Genomic DNA, 21,899 nt, shown 5'->3' on the forward strand with positions numbered 1-21,899 from the left:
TTACATTTCAGTGTGAAAAGTGTATGTTTGCTCTTGAGGTATAGTTAATGTCTTATACAGGTGCATCTCACATAATTATAATATGGAGGACTGTTCAATAATTTTCATCAGACATTTCAAAAACTGAAAGTGAAATATATTCTACACTCATTAGACATAAACTGAAGTATTTCAATTCTTTATTGTTTTAACTTCGATGAAAACAGCTTACACCTCATGGAACCCCCCAAAAATGGGCTTCAAAATATTGAAATATTCCACAGAGAGCCGCAGAGATGCCAATCAAGGCTCCTAGAACCCACACAGTCCTGAAAAGACCTGTAATCAGCCAGTTAATTTGAAACACCTGCAAAGAGCCTTGAAATTCTTAGTCTGGTCGAATATACACTAAGCAGGCATAGCGTTATGACCAGCTGCCTAATATTGTGTTGATCCCCTTTATGCTGCTAGAACTCCTTTGCCCCAGTGGGGCATGGACACAGGACCTCTGGGGATGTTGTGTGGCACTGGGATGGTAGCAGTGTATTCTGTGGGTCCTGTGGGTTGCAGGGTGGGACTTTACTAGATCAGGCTTGTCCTGGCACATCCCACAGATGCTCAATAAGATTTGGATCTGGGGAGTGTGGAACACGAGTAAACAGCTTAGCTCTGTCGTGTTCCCCAGGCCGCTCCTGAGCTGTTTTGGGGATGTGTCGGGGTGCATTGTCCTGCTGAGGGTGGAAACTGGTATCAAGGACTGCTCTTGCCTTGGTGAGTGAGCGGTGTGAGGTTGCTTGACCTGCAATGTTTACGTGGGTGGTACATTGTCAAACATCCACATGATGTCAGGACTCAAGGTTTCCCAGCAGAACATTGCATTACAACAAGATTATCGATGTTACTCACTTCACTGCTCAGTGTTCAGAATGTTGTGGCTGACTGGTGTACAAGTATACACAACCACAATCCTGGAGAAGATTGCTGACTTGACAGTTGTCCAGAAAACAATTCTTGACACCCTCCACAAAGAGGGTATGACTCAAAAGTACATTGCTGAAAGGGCTGGCTGTTCACAGAGTGCTGTGTCAAAGCATGTTAATGGAGGGTTGACTGGAAGGAAGAAGTGTGATAGGAAAAGGTGCTTAAAACAAATAAAAGCTTGACATATTTCACTTTATGTGTAGTCTAGAATATATTTAATTTTTTACTTTGAGTAATGTCTGATGAAAAGTATTGAACCTTTTCCACCATATTCTAATTATATGAGATACACTTGTATCTAACAAACAACAAAACAGAAGTGCTATTAAAATTGTATTGCTTTGTCTGTGTGTTTTTCTGGTCTTTATTTCTATTTGACTTGAGTTATTTGTAGTAGCATTATGGAGCAAGCAGTTGTCAAAATATGTTAGCAGTTTGATGTGTCTGATATATAACTTGCATTGTGGAGGCTTAACTGTGAAAAAACTATTTATATGCCATTGTAGAGGAGCAGTGACAGCCAATAGATTACCTCTTACTGCTATTTTGAAGTAGCAAATATATAAATAAATAGGTGTTTACATGTCATGAAAAATTACTTTTTGTTTCATATGTTCTTTGTCTCTCTTTTCCTCAGGCATGACTATACCAGAAGAAGACACAGAGGCAGGTCAGACGGGAAAATACTGCCTAGTGGCTATTGGGAGACTGCAGGTATGTGGTGATACAGTCAGTTTATCCATTTTGATAAATCTGAAGAGATGAGCAAAAGATCTCTGAGCATGTTTGTGTGTACCTGAAACAAGGAATATATTAGCTTTGAATAGCAGATTGAGTTACTATGTTTTCTCTCACCTATTTCAAATATGTATTTGCTATTCTGCATGCCTGTTGCATTACAAATATGTCTAACTTGACTTTGTGAAAAATAATGCATAATAATGTAGTGTTGTCACGATACCAAAATTCTGACCTTGATGCCTAAATAAACTGATACACATTTTAAAACAATACCACGACAGAAACCACAAGGTTGTAGCATTGTTGCAAAATTCAAGCACCAACACTGTCTGCTCTCGCATTCCCTCACATTTTACCAATCTTTATTGTCTCGTACTGTATCCCAACTGCAAATTGCAAGCGGAACACAATAAATGTAGCTTTGCCAGTGTGGTTCCTTATCACAACTGATCAAGATGGCCAAAAGATTGTCTGCTCAGAGGGCCTTGCAGTTGATTTTGGAAGAGAGAGAGAAGCTATTGATGATGATGTAGAGGAACAGGTTTCAGAATGTGAGGATCACATTTCTGAAAATTCAGGGTCTGACACTGGCTTTGAAGAAGAGGATGAGATTAAGCATCAGCTAGTTCCAAACTGCAGATGAGCCACAGGACCAGCCTATCAGCAGCTAGCAGGTGATGAAATATTGATGTCAAAAAACGGTGAAACTGAATGGTCTTCTTGCCCAAGAAATGAGCCATGGCTGCCAATGTGATCAGGATGTAGCCAGGGTCAACACTGATGGCAGTGACTCATGTGGAGGACATCAAGTCATCTTTTGAGCTTTTCATCCCAGATTCCATCCAGAAAATTATTCTACATTACACTAATTCAGAAGGATGGTGTGTTTTTGGAAAGAGGTGGAAGGAGATGGACCAAACCAATTTACATGCTTTCTTTGGGGTTCTTATCCTTGCTGGAGCTTTCAGGTCCAAAGGGAAATCCACAGAATTCCTGTGGGATGCAGAAACTGGCAGAGAACTCTTCCGTGCAACAATATCTCTGGAAAACTCCCACATAGCTTCAAGGATTATCCGCTTTGATAACCGAGACAGAGAGACAAGCTAGCTGCCATCAGAACAGTGGGGGACAAGGCGGTGACACTGGCATGGTTACTGTATGTGTTCAGCTTGTGTTGCGTGAACTACCTGAATGGGTTAAATTTCTAAAGAAGTATAAATAAATAAATGAACAAAAATCAGTAGTTATGAACAGCCTTGCTTCATTTGTAAATTTGTTGATTTTTTTTCCCCACTCATATCTTGATTATAAGTGATTTTCAATTTCATAAATTGCATTTTATTAAAACACAAACAAAAAATGAGGAGCACTTTAATTCATAAATGTAATCAAACAAAGGTAAAGTGCTGATATTAACCATATATGCTATTTATATTGCTTGTAATTGGGATGAAGTAAACATCTGTTGAGTATTTTAACATAAAATTGTTTGAGCGTGTTGAATTAAAAACCCAAAAATGCAGCAGGTCCCCCAGACCCACGAACACTGACTGAATAAGAAAAATACGAACATCACACAAGGGTTACGTAACTTTCCTGGGGAGGCTGAGAACACTTACTCCAGTCCCCCTTTATGAAAAGTGGAAACACCACCCCGGTGTGCCACTCACAGACACTATCCCTGAAGGGCTGTGTCAACTAAGACAGTTAGCTGTCCTGAGCCTTCAGTGTCTCATTGCAAATCTTGTCCACATCTAGCACCTTGCCATCAGGAAGCCTCTTAACTAGCTCAGTGAATTCTATGAAGGAAATGAATGAGGCTTCTCCCAAGTTGCTTGAATTTACAAGTTATGGCCCCTCCATGTGCTCTTTGTGTGCCAGACAATACCCCCAGTCTGGGTGAGCAGTTTACCCTGGAAACACACTCAATCTCAATGCAACAGTCCAGTGACACACTACAACCTCTCTGCAGCTTCTTTAAGTTGGCTTTGTGCCACTGTTGGCAGTTACTGCCCAAATAGAAGCAATAATTTCAACTGGTTTTGTAGCAGAATTTTGGATTTGCTGTGGATATTTGTGATGCCGGTAGAACAGACAACAGTACCTATTTGTGTGAAACACTGACATATTAATTGTGCTTCAATTCTCCATTTACCCTCCATAATATCGTCTTTGTGCCTAAATGATGCATTTTAAATATGTCTGTGCCTCCCTCAGGTAACCAGCTCTCCAGTTTCCATGGATATGAATGGTCTGTCGGTTCCCACAGAGTTTCTGTCACGTCACAACTCGGATGGTGTCATCACTTTTGTCGACCCGCGCTGCATCAACGTCATTGGTTATCAGCCTCAGGTCAGCTAAGCTAATTATAGACTTTATGTTGTGAATAGTCTTAAAACTTGGAGATGTGGATACAAGTGTTATCGTCTTGTTTTTAAGATCCTAAGTTGGACATTCAGCCCATAATGCCTTATAGAAGCAGGAGCACTGCAGTTGCATTAACTATATACGATAGATATGCCTCATCATGAGCAGCCTCAGGCACATCTGAATGGCCAGAGCTCTTGTCATCACACCCCTCCAGAATCAAAGAAAGTGCTGTTCTGAACTAAACCTAGACCCAGCAGTCGCACCATCATGTGAACAACAGTAAGTCAGTTTGACACACTTATATATACAATGGGACAACAATCTCAAAGTACAATAAAGTAAAACTAGAAATTAAAATGTTGCCTTCTACCACTGCCATTCAGCATACTGTTGTTAAAAATGTGTTGCAGTGCTTCACAACTGTGACTTAAGTATTTACAGTCTTATGATTCTCTGATCTCTCTGGTTGGATATCTGTCTTTGGCTATCTTGTAAATCTAGAGCATCTGTAAGATCAACTGAAAAAAGTGGCGCACTGATTTGATTAGTTTTGTTACGGTAGGTAGACATTTCGTGTTCTGTCTGTCTGTAGACAGATTTTGCCACATGGCTAACGTTAAAAATTTGTGTAATGTGCATTCCACACAATTTTAGAAAAAAGGAAACAAGCAGAAGGAATTTCAGCTCTCAGGACAGATTCTGAGAAGCTCGTCATGCAGTGTTGTAAATGAAACATGAAGAATCAATTTCAACCAAAACCAGAAACCATCTTGCTATGGGATCACAGTTGTTGTGATGCTTGTCGATAAGCTTCTACTCCGATGAGTAAAAAAGTAGTCACTATTTTATTTTGATACTGCATCTTGTATCGCTCATGCAGTAACAGATCTGTCCACAGGCCAACAGACATTTGCCAAAAATCTGCCCAAATCTGCTCAAGACCACCTTTCATTTTATTTTCAGGTAAATTAATATTTCTTGTGCATTTTTATGCCTTTGTTTGATAGTGACAGTAAAGAAAGTCAGGGAAGGTGTGGAGAGAGAGTAGGGGAATGACATGTAACAAATGGTTCCTCCAGTCGTGAATGGAATAAGTTGCCCTGCTCTGTTTTGTATATGAGTGATCACACTAATTCCAAAACATATTGTGCTTGAAAGTTTAAAAAATATGGCCAAAAAAAAAAGTTTCAGTTCTCTAATTTGATAAACTGCCTGGTTTTCAGTTCTTTGTATATTCATTATAAATACTTGTCAATTATTGTTTGCCTCTCTTGCAATATCCCAGTCATATCTTTTCAGATGAGGAAATGCAATGGCTCTGCAGTACTTTACGAAATCAGTTACAGATATGAGTTTTTGAGTTCAAAATGGAAATAATTAGACTAAGATGGAAAAAATTGGTTGCCTGCACTAGTTTTTTAAACACATTCCTGTGGCCTGTAAGCTTGTGCTTTTGTAGACTGGGTCAGCTAAATTCATATTTTTGTTATAACTTAGAACAAAATTGTGTTTGGAAATACTACACTGACTCTGTTTGTTACATTCCTGCAGGGCCTTTTTTGTCTTTTATTGTATTAACTTTTTCTTAATTTTCTAATTAATTATCTGGTCTCCAGTTTATTATATCACTCACATTATACCATCTGCAAGTATCTCTCGTCTTTAAGGAAAAATGTTTGAATCACCTTTTCCTGCATTTATTGTCTTGAGAGATGATTCACAATTTCACAAAAAAACAAAGGAAATATAAAACCAATGATTTGGAACTCATGGTTGTTGATAAACCATAAAATTACATTCAGTGTCGACAAAACTATGCAGCACTATCTGTGTTCAGCATTTGTTTGTCTTGTTTCAGAATTTCTTGGTATATACAGGGTGTCCTAGGTTTATGATGTCATCGACCTACGGCGTTTCATCGTTGCGTTGGAACTGGTTACGTGGAACTAGTTGGGGAGCAGAGCAGATGAATAAGTCTTCACGCGGCACTATAAGACGGCTTTGTTTACAGTCGCTGGTTGCATGCCACCTTGGATTGTGCTATATTCGCAAACTTTTTGCCCTTCATTATGGCTCCCAAGCTTTAGTCAGACTCTTATGATGGCAGTGCTTCAAAGAAAAGGAAAGCCATCTCCATGGAAGTGAAATTAGATAGAATAAAACGCTCAGAACAGAATGAAACGCCAACGAACATCGGTCAAGTTGTTAAAACAGTGCAACATATTGCGACCCACTGGGATAAATGAGTGAGACTTTATCCTGTAGCCTTCACACAGGCTACTGTGAGCTGTAGCCAACGCCAGAATAACTACAAAAACCCTATAACTTAGCTCCAGAATTCGCTGCCATTCCCAGCTCTCTGTCGCTCGACACACACAGCAGCGCTGCACGGAGCAACACACACACTACTGCTGACTGTCAGCCAATCAGAGGTGAGCTAACTAAACATGGCATGTTCACTGACATTAGGTACATCTCGAACTGAACAATAAAAATTGAAAACTCAACATCAACAACAATATCAGTCCGTTACAATATTCTGTTATCTTCTTGTAAAATGACTCATACATGCATGAAAGTCATCGGCATTCATGACTTTTCCGAAGAACTGATTGATATCGTGATGCATGTAACGGCTTTGTTTACATTTTTGCCGGTGTTCCGACTTACGGCGAAAATTCATCTACGTTGATCCCTAGGAACGGAACTCTGAGGTAGGGCGAGGACCAACCTGTACTCTAAGAGTGTGTATTTGTGTGTACAAAGCTACAAGAGAGTTCTATCCACACTCATTTTGGTTTGGCAGCATAATACGTATGTTTCTAGCACATTGGCCTAAGTTTTGTTTTGAGTATATATTTGATTATTTTTATTGAGTAAGTGCTGAGGAGTAAAACTGTGAGGGAAAAGAGTGCACACAAAGGAGCACCTCCTCATGTTGCAATGGAACAGATCCAGGGTTAAACACCCCATCGTGGCTGAAATGAAAATACGATATCATGGATGTAGGGCCAGAGCTACTGTCAGTCCTCATGGGTAGTGTCAAGCCCAGATAAAGGTTGGAGCTTGAGGCATTTGTGAAGAACCACGGGGGAGTGTAGTCTTGTTTTACTGACACATGATTATCAACATACTACTCCTACTTCTGCTCCTGTGTGAATCTGCATGGCTTATCTGTGGTATGAGAACAGAGCTGCAAGAGCAAGTAGATAAAGCAAAGGTAGGGGACTGGTTTAAATTTATAAACAGTACATGGTGTAACCCCTGTTAAATTACGGTGAAGGAGAGAATCTGCTGTCCAGATATTGAGCTTTCAGACCTTACTATGTACCGAGAGAGTTCTCACAAGATGTAATCATTGTTTACATTCCGCTATGGAGAGGAGCTGTATTAGCATGTGACTTTATTTATGAGGCTGTTGCGAGAATAGAGACCCAGTGCCCTGATGCATTCATTGCAGTATTTCAAACATTTTAAGGGAATTCAGTTATGCAAGCCTAACCTCCCACCTGAACAGCTTTATGCAGCTGGTTGACTGTCCTGCGGAGGAAAATAAGATACTATATTTGCTGTATACCAGCATCAAGGGGGATTAAAGTGCTTGGGCTTCACAACACAATCTAGTATTCCTCCAGCCTCGTTACAAATCCTATGCACTGAATCAGCCGCTCATTCAAGAAGTGATCACCAGGGGCCAGCATGTCATGAAGGGATACCTTTGAGGCCACAGATTGCAATAGGCTACTTGCGCCACAGAGGAAGGAAGGACAGCAAGGACACTGACATTGAAAGAATGGTTGACTGCACCACTGATTACATTAACATCTGTAGGGAGACTACTATACTAGCAAACCTCTATGCTGTTTCCAAAGCAACAAAACCAGGATCACCAGTGACCTCAAGGTACAGAAGGGAAGGGCCCTGGTTCTGTGCATGGTATCGTGTGCAGCTAATAATGATAGGCCCTCACGTCATACATCAAGACCCAGTTTGAAGCAAACAATGGTGTCCCCGCAGGTGGTGTTCAAGGAATACACTCGAGTACACATTATGTTCCTCTGCATGCTACACTGGGCCTATTCTTACAAACCTATGGTTGCTGAATTTTAGCAATTTATGTAAAATACCATCAGGACCGCTAGTTTTTTATTGTTTTAGGGCCGGGATTTTAGCCAGTTGCTCTGCTTCAATGATATGATAATCTTGAGGGTTCTCATTGTCTTTAACCACTGATTCTAGGATTTGTTATCTGTTAAAGAGATTAATTTGAGATGATTTCAGTGTATTGAGACTGTACCAGTTGTTAAAGTGTTTTTCCTTGTATGATTTGCTGAAAGAATGCCATTTTTCCATAAATTATTTGAGTTAATAGACTCTTCAGTTGTATTAAGTTGATGTTGCATATGTTGCTCTCTTTTACTTCGGAGTGTTCTTCTGTATGATTTCAGTGATTCCCAATATTGAAGGCAGATCTCAGGGTTGCCAGATTGCCTGTGTTTTTGATTTATTAATTTTAAGTCCAAACAGTGTATCCAGCACAAACACAGTAAAGGGAAGAGCCCTGCTAAAAACTGAAATAAAAAACTGTCTGTAGCTCTATTAATGTCCATGACTTTGTTAGCATCTGCTACCATCTGGTGCTCCACATTTCTACAGAGGATTGGAGAGGAAGTCCCCTGCAGTCCCTGTCTGTGCTACTAAGAGTGTTTGCTGGAAATCATGCTCTAGTTGCCCAAAAATGATGGAATTTAATATGTTTTTAAGAGGAAAGTGGACTACTTAATTCCCTAAAAACACCAGTGCTTTGTAATTTTAGCTCTTGGCATTTTATTTCTCAGTTGACACGAAGGAGCTCTGTGCTAATATACACTGTGACCTAAAGCACACCTGAACTGGGTTGTCATCTGTGCAGTTATACTTTACCCAATTGCATTACCTGTTTTGTTATGTATTTTGTTTCCTGCGTCTGTATTACCTATTGTGTGATGTATTGTCATGTGTTATTGATCGCTTGTTGTGTATTTTTATTCATCTACATGGTGTGAGCGACAGGACACCTGATATCCCCATAGAATGAATAGAGTAGATATCTACCTGTGTATCAAGTCTAAATGCTCCAGCTGTTGCTAAACTATCATCCTTTTGGTCATCACAATCAATTTATTTAACAGAAGAAACTAATTTGTGGACAGAACAGTCTGACTGTAGGATTAAATATATAGTATGAAATATGTTTGTGTTTTATTTTTGTTGGTATTTGATATACTTAATATTGCTTATTATATAAAATCCTTTGTTTGACAAGGATAGATTTTCATCATTGAACTGTTGTCCTGTCTTGCAGGACTTACTGGGGAAAGATATTTTAGAGTTCTGCCATCCTGAAGACCAGAGTCACCTGAGAGAAAGTTTCCAACAGGTAAGACTGGACTGAAGCATTAACTTAAAGGTTTTTCTGTATGTGGCAGTTGAAAAGTTGACAGCTACACAGACCATGGGGTTAAAACATAGAGGAAAAAAATAATAAAGCATACTGAAGAACTGCTGTCAGCTCAGGTGTTGTCTTGTAGTGGAGATTTAAATTGCTACACAGGACTGACAGGAAGCTATTTTTTCTTGTTCAGTGTCATAAGAAGAACTGCTTGCGCGTATGTTTGTAAAAACAAAGAAACTCAGCATCCTATTGGCTTTGCATCTCACCTTTGGACATCTGGACATTTCCATTTAGACTTTGGGAAGTATCCTTACATGTGATTTCAGTAAGACCCAGCTAGACATTCTCCTGTATTTGTTTCACATCAGCAGAGGAAGCTTTTGAGAGCAGGCTTGTTTTTTTTAAATTTAATCTTTATTTAACCAGATAAAACCTATTGAGATCAGGATCTCTGTCACAAGGGTGACCTGGCCAAGAGGTCAGCAGCACATGTCATAAAAACAATTACAAGGAGGTGACAGTATAATTTAAAACATGCAATTTTGAAGTTGCAAAAGTGTTTTACAATTAAAAATGCGGGAGCTGTAACACAGACAACAAGCAACAATTTAAGATTTAAAAGCGCATGTGCTGTTTAGTGGTCTCAGGCTGTCTGTCCCTCAGGATAGAACGGAAGCTCCAAGTGGAATAAATTCAGTTTCAGTTCCGTCTGTAAGGTATTCCATGCCGAGGGGGTAGCAAAGCTGAAAGCTCTTTTTCCAAATTCAGTTCTTACACGAGTAACAGATAAAACACGAGTAGTGCAGGATTGTAAGGCATAACAACTGTTTGTTCTTTGTAATACAGTCCACAAACTGGGAGGAATTAAGCCTAAAAGAGCCTTATAAATTAGAGTCAGCCAATGTGTGTATCTGTGTACATTCAAAGAAGGCAGGTCCGATTTAAAATCATGAGCATTTGTTAAGATAAGGACAAGTAAGGAAGATTTTGGGATTCGCCTTGTTCCCATATTCTGCGGTGCTCTTTCTTCAAATCCTTAGTTAAATTTGTGGTCTAACTAAGAAGAAATCGTCTCTGTTAAAAAGAGTGTTAGAGAGCATAGAGTTATGCAAAGAATCAAAATGGTCTTTATCTTTAAAGTGTTTTTTAAATTTAGATGAACGCTATCATATACTGGAGTGGGAAGCAAACCTTCGTCTCAGCTTTATTTGGTCTTTGCATTGTTTAGTAGATCTGGCCAACTGCTTTATTTGATTTTGGGTGTTGATTTTTATGCAGGTATCTAGTTTAGTAGATTTGATCAAGGTGCAGGGTTTATCTTGAATTGTTTTGTAGTTAATTTGATCTGATTATCTGGTGCGTTTGATCTGGCTGGCAAACAAGACTTCAATATCAGTACCTCAGAGATGGAAGTATAGAACCTGTTAATGATTTAATGAATAAAAACTTGAAACCGATCTGCAAAATAAATTTGGTCAGCCTGATGAAGAATTTTGTGGATATATGCAAGAAATTTATACCAAACTCTAATCATTTAGACAGCAGACTGTGTTATGTGGATGACAGCCAGAGGTTTCTGCAGTGAGCAGAGAAGGTGTCAATTGAGAGAGAGCATTTTAGACGAAATTACTTTTAATTCAGAAACAGGAAATATACTAACAGGTAACCTTTACTGGATTCTGCATAAATCATCATTTGCTGCAATGTGGAGTACCTTTGTGGATCCAAGATTTAAGGAAAAAGATTTAAGATGGGATTTAATGAGGTGATATTATGGTCAATGAAAATGTGGATTTATCTAATATATACAATAATATACATAACTTACTATTAAAGAGATTGGGTTATTAAATATGGTTAAAATATGTCAGAGAATCATTTTAGTGTGGGATTGCAGATTTGTTAATTCATACATTCTGGGAATATAGCAAAATGTGTAAGATTTGCTCCATATTTTGCTTTTGTTTAGTAATAGAGGGTTCATTCATTTTGCTGATGTGGGAAGTGTGCATTGGACATATTGAGAAATATGAATAAAATCTTATAATAATAAAAAGGAAAACATATTATAACTTAGCTGGATAAATAAGACATAATATAAAGGTATTAATCGGTGCTTTTTCTACCTCTGCAGGTGGTGAAATTGAAGGGTCAGGTCCTGTCAGTGATGTATCGTTTCCGGATGAAAAACAGGGAGTGGATGCTAATCCGAACCAGCAGTTTCACCTTCCAGAACCCATACTCTGATGAGATAGAGTACATCATCTGCACCAACACCAATGTCAAGTAGGTTTTTCATACGCCACATTTTTTATCTTTATTTTTTTCATTTTATTCACTGCTTCAAGCAGCTGCCACACTGGTGGACAAAGAATGCAAGTGGATGCATTAATGATGACTTCTGACTTTTATTTCTTTTACGAGATTTCCAACATGGGACACACTGTGTGAAACTCAGAGCTTTCATCACATTTACTTCTTTAAATATCAAATTAATTGACGTCAACAAGTGTAAACTTTGCAGTAGCGGAGATAAAATAACAAGACTCTTAGGCAAACAGCATTATTTTTGGTTAACCATGCTTAATATCAGAGAGTTTAGAAGGCTTTTCTTCATCATTTTGTAACCTGTGTGTTCAACAAATAATAACTTTGTACTATAAGTGTTATTAGGATTTCCTATAAACAGTACAATACAAAACAGTACAATAACTTCAAACATAAACATTTGGTGAGTCAAGTAAGAGAACAGACTTAATAAAATCAATCGAGGTTTAGTATACAAAATTTAATTGCCTCTTCCTTGTTAGAAAGGGCATTCAACTGGTGTTGATGTTCTGTAAGTATGAAGTCTGCAGTACCATCTCATTAAACACTGACGCCTTGAATCAGCAGAGAAAAGATGCAGGGAGGCTAGCAGGGAAGGTTGGTGTGTGAATTCAGGAGTGTACAGTAAACTTGGAGCTTTATTATCATGACATGAACAGTACCTATGTGCACTGGAATTAAATCCACTTCATATGTAATTGGTTGTGGAACTGTTGGCACAGATTTCTAAACAACCAGTAGCACACAGACTTGTTTGACAGAAGAGGGCAGAGGGCTCACTGTTGGTTCAGTTAAGGGAATTATGTGCACGTTAAGTGAATAGACACAGCCCTTCATCTGAGCGCTGATCAACATGAGTTCAGAGGCTTATACACTCCAACTGTATATACTGTTCCACCTGGATGAACTCATCAGAATAAGGACTGCCATGAGCTCAGCCAATTAACAGTATCAACATACAGCTCATAGCTTTCAGGCATATGTTGTTTAGGGAACACAGTAGAAAATGTGAAAAAATAGTAAATGCTAAAAAAGGTAAACACTGAATAAGTGAAGAACTTACATCTGAGTCATAAAACATGTATGTACCACTGATTACTTCTTATCTCGTGAAACCTTTTCATACTGGCAGGTAATCAGATGCATCAGTAGTGCTAGTCATTATGAATATGTGAATAACTTGTGTGGCAGTGGAAGCAGAAGTATTCTAAATGAGGTCCATGACCTCAGTGCATTACACTCTGTGAGAGTCTTCAGTAACAGTTGTGATAGCAGTGCATATACCAAAGAAGTAGTGATTCTAGTGATTGCCAAGTTATGCACTTGTCCCTAGCACTGTGTTAATATTAACTTATTGTTGCACATACTGTTGTATTGTTGGCACTATAATTGGACTCAAAATGTATTCTTATGGATATTTTTTTGGATATGACAACCCACCAAAGTTTTTTGTCCATGGAATGACGAATTATTTTAAATATTTTTTCACTTCTAATGGTGGACTTTTACTGTTTCTTTATAGATATGACTGAGAAGTTAAAGTATAATTGGCAAAGTGTGTCATGTTTCATCATGTTTGCTGTAATCTGTTGCACTTCCTAAATTGCCCAGACTTTTTTCAAACCTTCCATTTGATCTTTCCAGTTTAAAATGTTGTCATCTGTGTACTGTGTTTTTCTTACTAGCATTTTGCTTTCTTTTAAAATTAATTTTAAAGTGAAATAAATTCACCGCAGACATGCCCCACCTGCTCCGAAAAAGCAGCGTTTTTGGCCCCTGCCTCTTTGACAGCCTCTACATTTAAATTGCCACTTCAGATACAGTTTACTGCTAATATGCTAATCCAAAGTGATAATTAGAAAGGCGAGTAGCTGGCTTGATTTGAAAACTTGGAATCTGAGGTACTTCTGCTGAAAGGTCCGACGCTTCTCCTGTGCTGTCTTTGTGCAGCAGCTGAACACAACTGACATGTTCTGGACATACTGCAAAACTTGTTGTGGCATCACTGACCATGAGTATTAGTCGGTAAACCTGGCCTGCTGTGGCAGCATGCTCCTCAACCCTCACTGCTCTCTATTAAATTTGCTAGAACACATGCTATTCAGGTAGCCCAGGTTATGCTTCTTCTGTGTCAAATTTGTACTTCATGACTTTATGCCTGACTTTAGCAGGGACTTCATCCTACTTTGGAGTATTACTGTTTGCCTTTAAACGTCACTTTGTTCAGCCCATTCTCTGTCATTGCCCCAGTGCAGACATATTACAGAATTTTTTGATTTTGTGTGAATTACATTTTTCTGTATTTGTATTACACACAAATGTGCACATGCCTGATTAGGTTGATGCTTCTTCTGCAGGCTACACTCTTCCCCTGCTCACTGTTGTTCAGCTACTACCTCCTGTTTAAACCTGTCTATCATTATTTTTGTCATATCAAGTTAATTTGAACTAATTGCCTATTCATTATATTGGTTTTCTCCTTATATTGAATTTATATTTACAGGAGCTTCAGTTCAGTAAAGCACTGTTTATGTCTATTTGCAGTCGGAGGTGCTGATCATGTATATGGTGTATTTTGCTTTGCAGGCAGTTGCAGCAGCAGCAGGCAGAGCTAGAGGTTCACCAGAGAGATGGACTGACTGCCTACGATCTTTCCCAGGTAACCTTGTCCTTTACAACTATTCCATAAGCCCAGTTAACTGGCTAGGAACGTATTTGCAGAATCTATTTAATTTCAGCTGAAATAATTTGATAGAATTATGAAAAAATCAACAACTTTGAAGGTGATGTACAGCACACTTACGTGTCTTGTATTTGTGAAAAGATTTTTCTTGTATATTGAATGACAATGTATTAGTGTATACCAAGAGTTGGTATGAAGCAGAACACAGTAGATGTCAATGCTGTTCTTTATACTTTCACATGATGTAGATTTTTCAGGAGTTTAATGATGAACAAAATCTTTTTACAATGAGTCAGAGTCAAAACACGCAAAACACCATCCATATTTAAAGTTTTATCCACTGTCTTATTGGCCAAGGTTGTAAACACATACAAGAAATCTGACTCTGCTGTTTCTTTTAATCAACTTACACACTTCATAGTCTTCAGCACATTTATTATATGAGTCTGGAGAGACATGGATGTAAATTGCCCCTTATTGGGTTGACAGAATCATACAACTCTGAGATGGCAGTTTCATTTTATTCTTTTGGCTTGGCTTCTTGGCTGACCCTTCCAGTTCACATGTGAATTATTTAGATGTAAGTCCAGCTTGTGAGACATCTGTTTAATTTGTATCTGGGCATACGTGCAGATTGTATGTTTTAATATGTAGTCAAATCCTCTTCTAACATCAAAATTTATCCTAAACATCAGGTACCTGTGGCCAGCGTCAGCAGTGGAGTCCATGAGGCGGGAAAGAACATCGACAAGACAGAAGCCCTGTTCTCTCAGGAGAGAGACCCACGCTTTGCTGAGATGTACACCAGCATTTCTGGATGTATGACACACACACACACACACACACACACACACACACAAAAGAATGTGTGTATTTAGTGTTGCTTGTTTAACTGTATATTTCTCTCTTTCACCTTTTGTCTCAGTTTTTTTCTGCATTTCTGACCCTGGTGTGTGTTCTTGTGTGTGTAGCGGGAGACAAAAAGATGATGGTTCCCTCCTCTACAGCTGGAGGCCAGCAGATCTACTCCCAGAGCTCTCCCTTCCAGCAGGGACACTCTGGCAAAAGTTTCAGGTACATGTCATGAGACGCGTGTTAGTGCATGTAATTACATGATTAAATTACAGCAGGTTTCATCCGATGGCCTCTTGAGAAAAGTGACGGCTGACTGAGCTGCATATTTCACTATTTCCTTTATGTTTGGTGGTGTGTGTGTGTGTGTGTGTGTGTGTGTGTGTGTGTGTGTGTGTGTGTGTGTGTGCGCGCGTGTGTGTGTGGGTGTGTGTGTGTGTGTGTGTGTGTCTGTGTGTGTCTGTGTGTGTGTCTGTGTGTGTGTGTCTGTGTGTCTGTGCAGTTCCTCTGTGATCCATGTCCCTGGTGTGAACGACATCCAGCCAGCTGGCTCATCTAATCAGAATCTAGCTCAAATCTCAAGACAGCTTAACCCAGGCCAAGTGGCATGGTCAGGCAACCGACCCCCCTTCTCTGGACAAGTAACGCACACACACACACACACACACACACACACACAACATACACACACATACACACACATACACTATGGTTTTGCCGAATTCAAACTCATTTTTGTCCAGTCTCTGGTGCCTGTTAACAGATGGACCTGTCATACTTGCCATATTTTGTGTGTCAGTTTTACAAACTTGCTAAAGGAATGTGCACAGCATGTGTTTCTGAACAGGCTCATCTGTCTTCCACACACACTGCACCACTTATCAGGTCATTCCACCAGACTGAATTCTTGAAGTTCTTTGTTTAGTAACCTCTAAAGTATCAAAATAAATAGAGCCAGATGATATGATTGGAAAAGCTGGTTGAATGTTTTCAACACTGTAAACACTGGGTTTCCACATGCCCTGAAAAGCCCGGATAAAATTATTCAATGTGCAGTTGCCCAATATTGAAAAATCCAATTTGCTGACAGTGTTGTTGAAAACAGTAACTGTGTTTACATAGACCTGATTATCCTGGCTATGATTCAGTTAAAGTGTTCCATTTTTTTGTTTAAGCAAGTAAACATCATACTCTGATCTCATAAACCTCAGTAAGTCCTCATCTCAGGTTTAAGAAACTTTATTTTGCTAGCTGTTGTGCTCAGAAACAAACTAGGATACTGTTGCATGTATACATTGTATCCCGGTTTCTGACCGCTGCCAACTACCTGTGCAGGCGCAACTTCAGAAAAGTGGCAAACAGAAACAGAAACCATGTAGGTGGCTTCTTTATAGTTATACATTTCTCTGAAATGCCTCAAAGCCTCTGTTGTCAAACTGCGACAGAACATACATAGAACTTTTGTAACTCTGATTCCATCCCTTACACTGAAGCGAGTAACCAACAACATTCCCCAAAGCCCCCTGTTTGTGCAACAGAATGCTGCCTTCATTGTTAACGAATTAAAAGTGTATTAAATTCTCTTTAATGTGTTTACTCTCTTCCTTTGATGAAGCAAGTTTGACTGTAATTTCCCTCCAAACTCATGGAAATAATATGCTGGATAAATGGACATTCATTTAATTAATGTTGTTGATGAGAAAGTTCAATCTTAAAAATAGAGTTTTTACCAATTTCATGTTTACAGAAAGCATAAATATGTAAGCAAAATAACCAGCAGTATTTCATGTCATAGTTACACACATATTTTCAACATTTCTTACACCCATAATGCTACATAATTTTTCTGTGTATGTGTTCTCCAGTCCAACAAAGCCCAGTCCAGTCCATTTGGTATTGGTTCTGGCCACAGCTACCAGACTGACCCGGCCTCCTACAGTCCCTTGTCGTCCCCAGCCACTTCCTCTCCCAGTGGCAACGCCTACTCAGGACTGACCAACCGCAGCACAGCTTTTGGTGAGCCCTCCTCTCCTGTCTTTCACTCTTTTTAATACTGGGTAATCTGTTGTAGCATCTCACCTGTGTGGTATGGGGAGCAGGACAGTGATACTTGGTGCAGATGTCTCTGTGTCACTCTCTCTCTGTTTGAAAACAAAATGGAATTAACTACAAGTTAGTAAGTAAGGACAGATTCTGTTCTGGAGAAGAAAAGGATTGAGACTGGTAATAGCACTATGTTAATAAAAATACAAATTACTATATATCACAGTAAAACAAATGTGAATCAAAAATGGGATTTGAAGTATTTCATTGTTTAAATTACACAATTTTCTGGATCAGCATAACAAAAAGTCTCAGTGACTAGTTGATCCCGAATTCTAAGTGACTTGGAATCAATTATGTAAAATGCAGCAGCCATATGATTGTATCATTGTGCCAGGATTCCACATCAGACAATAATACTAATTATCATGAAGCCCTTTTGATAAGGTGGGGGTAGTGCTTTCTTCATCTGTGTGCCTTCATCTCATCTTCATCTTTTTACTATGAACCAGAGATACTGATGTTATTAAACCTGTTGTAAAAATTGTGCAGTTGCAACACGTCCAGACAGCAGGCAGCAGAAGACGTGGAATGCAATGGGATTATTTTTTTCTAGACTATGTCTGTGTCTACAGAGACATTCATTCCACTTTGTACATTCTATAGTACGGTTACAGTAAAGTGCCTTTTTTTCCATTTGGTTAAGAAAAGAAGCTCCTGTGGAAAAAGCATTATGGTAATTACAGAAAGAATCCCATTAAAACCCACAGTATAACTGCCTCGACTGCTAATTTTACTGCTATTAGAGCCACACTAAAATGATTGTTAACCCCAGACAGTTAGCACTCGTATGAAATGTTTGATGTTTTGAACTAGTTCAGAATTTTACTTTCTTTACTTTAAATTTAAGTATATGAGACTAATAGAAACCAGTGCTGAATATTAAGTGAAGAACTAAGGAACCGTCTGACCATTCTACAGCAGACAACATGAGAAATGTTGCCCTTTGCAGAAAGGAGTTGATCAAATAACCATGTTTTAAATGTCACAAATAAATGAGATTGTCTTAATTATTTAATTGGATTCAATAAAAAGTTTCATGTACAAACTGATGAAGACACACATTAAAAAATAGTAATTTGAAACAGGATAACAGCAGTAGTGTGTGAGCTGCAGATAATAATGTTAACAGTCCATAAAACAGTTATGATTAGATGCTCAGATGGAGATCAGAAAACTGATGTCAGTCACTGTGCTGCTTTTATTTAAGATATTATTTTATTATGATGATTTTTTTTTTTTTGAAGAGCTGTTTTCGTGAATGATTGTATGTTTCCAGATGTGTCGGGGGAAAGCAGTCAAAGTGGAGCCCAGTTCCAGGGTCGTCCCAGTGAGGTCTGGTCCCAGTGGCAGAACCAGCATCACTCTCAGCAGGCCGGAGAACAACACACACATCCCAACCCCAGCCAGACAGAAGTCTTTCAGGTATGATGGACACTGACAAACACTCTGCTGCTTCTGGTCTAGTGGTTTAGTCTGTCAGAGCATCTTCCAGCTGACCTGTCTGACCCCCTCCCCTCCTCTCTGTGTCTCTGCAGGACATGTTACCCATGGCTGGAGATCCCACGCAGGGAACAGCAAACTACAACATTGAGGACTTTGCCGACCTCGGCATGTTCCCACCCTTCTCTGAGTAATAACTTCCTCTCTCCATCGCTCTCCCTTCCAAAACTGGACTGATGTTTGCATTTATCTCTGATGTTCTGTCTCATTTTATGTATAACTGGATCACCAACACACATCCATGTGCAGCACGGTGAATGTCTGGGTGAACTTACCATTTGCACGCATACAAACACACACAGTGCACTAATGTTTGGGCTCCAAGGCCTGCAGTATGTATCTGTGAACATACACATACCTCATCGCTGCCAAGACGAACGCTCCCGTCATGTGGAAGGACCGCCATCAGTCCGCTGTCATCAGCTCTTTGTCTTAACGGGCACTGTTTGAAGCTCTCTGAACAAATGAATCGGCCTGTGGCATGTAGGTCAGGGAGACGCTCTCTGCGGTCGGCATCAGCAAGACCAGCCCGGTGATCACATTTTCTGTCAGTGTATGCATAGACTAGTGTCAGTATTATCATTTTACACTTCCACTCTTTAAGATTTGATAAAACAAAACATTTCAAATGTGTTCCTACATCTACAGTATTCACATTATTTATGACTGTCCATCCATGCAGATGCCTAATGTGCATGAGTAGTAGCCAGTGATAGAAAGCTGCTACTGTGTCCACATCTGCTGCAGCTGGGAGGTTTTTTGTTTTTTGTTTTCAAGGTTTTGCTTTCAGGATGGAACAAGTACATCTGAGCAAAAACTAAGCAAAACATAAACTGCTTTCAACAACCTTTGCTACATTTTAAGAAACAGGGTGATTATATTATAAATGTACAATTGCTGCATTGCATTAATTTCCCAACATCAGTTAATGCCGTAATGCAGTCTGACTTGCATATGACATTTGAAGTGTCAGATCCTTTTCATGTTGTTTTAGCTTCGTAATGGCTTTAGACAGTTGAAACATGCTGCAGTTTTAGCCAGAGAAGGTAAAACTATGGAGATTAATCATAATTTATCTACTGAAGAAATAGCACTACTCCACTTACAGTTGTCCAGAGGTATTGTAACCATTGGTGGGCTCTGGGCAAGTGGAAGATTATTTGTTTTGTTTTGTTTTTTGTTTGTTTGTTTTTGCAATATGTATATCTCTACACTTGTGACACAATCCTACAGACCTGAGATCACCCACATGCTGCTGTAGGCCTCATCACAGACCCGCAGTCCCACTCAGTGATCATCACACTGTAGTAACTGGTGCACTAACAGCCCTTTTACTTTCAAACATGATTATATTGTAGTGTGAGGACAGAGGACAACAGATGGGCATGTAGTTTAGACTGCAGTTTGGAAATAACATACATGAGGTGGCACATTTGACCTGCTAAAATCCATGAGGGCCATCACAGCTTGCATGTATTGACATTCAACGTGACACATGTTGCTTTTAGTTATCAGGAAAATGCTTTCAACTAACAAGAATGCTTTGTGTTCAGTCATGTTGACACCCATTTGTACCTGAGACAAAACGCAGAACAAAGTGGACCCGCAGCAACCTCAGTCAAAGACTGTATGCACAGTTCTACTTGTAGATTTGAGGTCCTGGTTTTTATTTTGACAGCGTGGCCCTTGCTTGATCGTAGACCAGTAGGAGAGCGGTCCCTCTCTGGTTCCCACCTGGACCGACTGTAGAGAGCACCAATTAACGACGCTATTGATGTAAATTTACAAGAAGTACCAACACTACCTGTTGGCATGAACACACACTAAGATATATGTAAGTGTTCAAGATTTACACCTCCATCTGTCTGGTGCCGCTTTTTGCACACCATCACCGACCGCTAAACAGTAGCAGGAGAGGAGAAGCTGCTCATCTCCACCTACTGCTGTCATATTTCTGTCCATCAACCTTATTGTGTATCCTATATGTAGTAATGTCCTGAACTCTAGAAAATAACTTTAAGCCAGTATAGAAGGATTCTATGTATAAATGAAACAACTTTCTTTTTTGCAAAAAAGTCATTGCAGACAGTTGCTAAGCTAAGGCTTAAAGTGCACTTCATGAAGCTAACCGCTAATCACACCAGCCTGCTTTTAAAGGGAAGAACTGCCATACCGTCCAAGCAAAGCGCAGTATTTACTAGTATATTTGGTGTTCTTCAGCTCTCGCTACTTGACTTTATTACTTTATAATCTTTTCAACAATTAAGAGACTGAATAATACTTTCTAGTTGGGGAGCTTTTACATGATAGATTGTATAATGTCTCTGACAGATGAGAGATCCTTCAGACATTGGAGTCCTTTTGCTAAAGATCTCAAATTGATGTTTTTTGTAAATAATGTGATTTTTATGTCAACTCGTGTTAATTTCACACAGTACATTTTTGTGTAGTTTTAACGATATTGTGTGCAATGTGAGTACGTATTTAACGATTGGTATTTAGTTAGATGATTAATTGTACATTGAGTTCTAGACTTGTATAAATTGTGTAAATGTGACCCTTTACTTTTGTGTAACAAATTGTGCTTGTGACAATAAATTCTTTTTGTTTATGTGGCTTCCATTCAAAGTTTAGTCTTCTGTTATTCAGGCATATTTCACAATCAGAACTTTATGAAGGGTAAAATCTTTCAACATGACCTGGTTTTCATGTTAGTTTTTTATTAATAGGTCAGCACAGCAGCAACAATTTTAGACATAACTATGTCAACACTTGCATGACTTTGACACAAAACATTTACAACACAACCAACAGAACTCCATAGATTCACAATTCATTTTATAAATAAGTTCAGGCTGACTTCAAAACTCAGTTCTGTTCAGAACATGTTATGGATGAGACTGGGCTTACACAAGTTGAACCACA

At 39.1% G+C, this 21,899-nt stretch overlaps 1 protein-coding gene across 2 annotated transcripts in view; it reads left to right on the forward strand.

Moving 5' to 3' along the window:
- Positions 1-21,596, forward strand: part of arnt2 (aryl-hydrocarbon receptor nuclear translocator 2) — a 55,284-nt gene extending 33,688 nt beyond the window's left edge. For both annotated transcript variants that reach the window (XM_023289052.3, XM_023289053.3), the window contains 11 exons: positions 1,598-1,674; positions 3,919-4,053; positions 9,416-9,490; positions 11,640-11,791; positions 14,420-14,492; positions 15,212-15,335; positions 15,488-15,590; positions 15,871-16,009; positions 17,234-17,384; positions 18,751-18,896; positions 19,010-21,596. In XM_023289052.3, coding sequence (XP_023144820.1) covers positions 1,598-1,674; positions 3,919-4,053; positions 9,416-9,490; positions 11,640-11,791; positions 14,420-14,492; positions 15,212-15,335; positions 15,488-15,590; positions 15,871-16,009; positions 17,234-17,384; positions 18,751-18,896; positions 19,010-19,108 — 1,274 coding nt within the window. In that variant the 3' untranslated portion in view covers positions 19,109-21,596. The remainder of the gene's footprint in view (positions 1-1,597; positions 1,675-3,918; positions 4,054-9,415; positions 9,491-11,639; positions 11,792-14,419; positions 14,493-15,211; positions 15,336-15,487; positions 15,591-15,870; positions 16,010-17,233; positions 17,385-18,750; positions 18,897-19,009) is intronic.
- Positions 21,597-21,899: the final 303 nt, after the last annotated feature.

The sequence above is a fragment of the Amphiprion ocellaris genome, chromosome 1 (assembly GCF_022539595.1).
Source record: "Amphiprion ocellaris isolate individual 3 ecotype Okinawa chromosome 1, ASM2253959v1, whole genome shotgun sequence".
Lineage (NCBI taxonomy): Eukaryota > Metazoa > Chordata > Actinopteri > Pomacentridae > Amphiprion > Amphiprion ocellaris.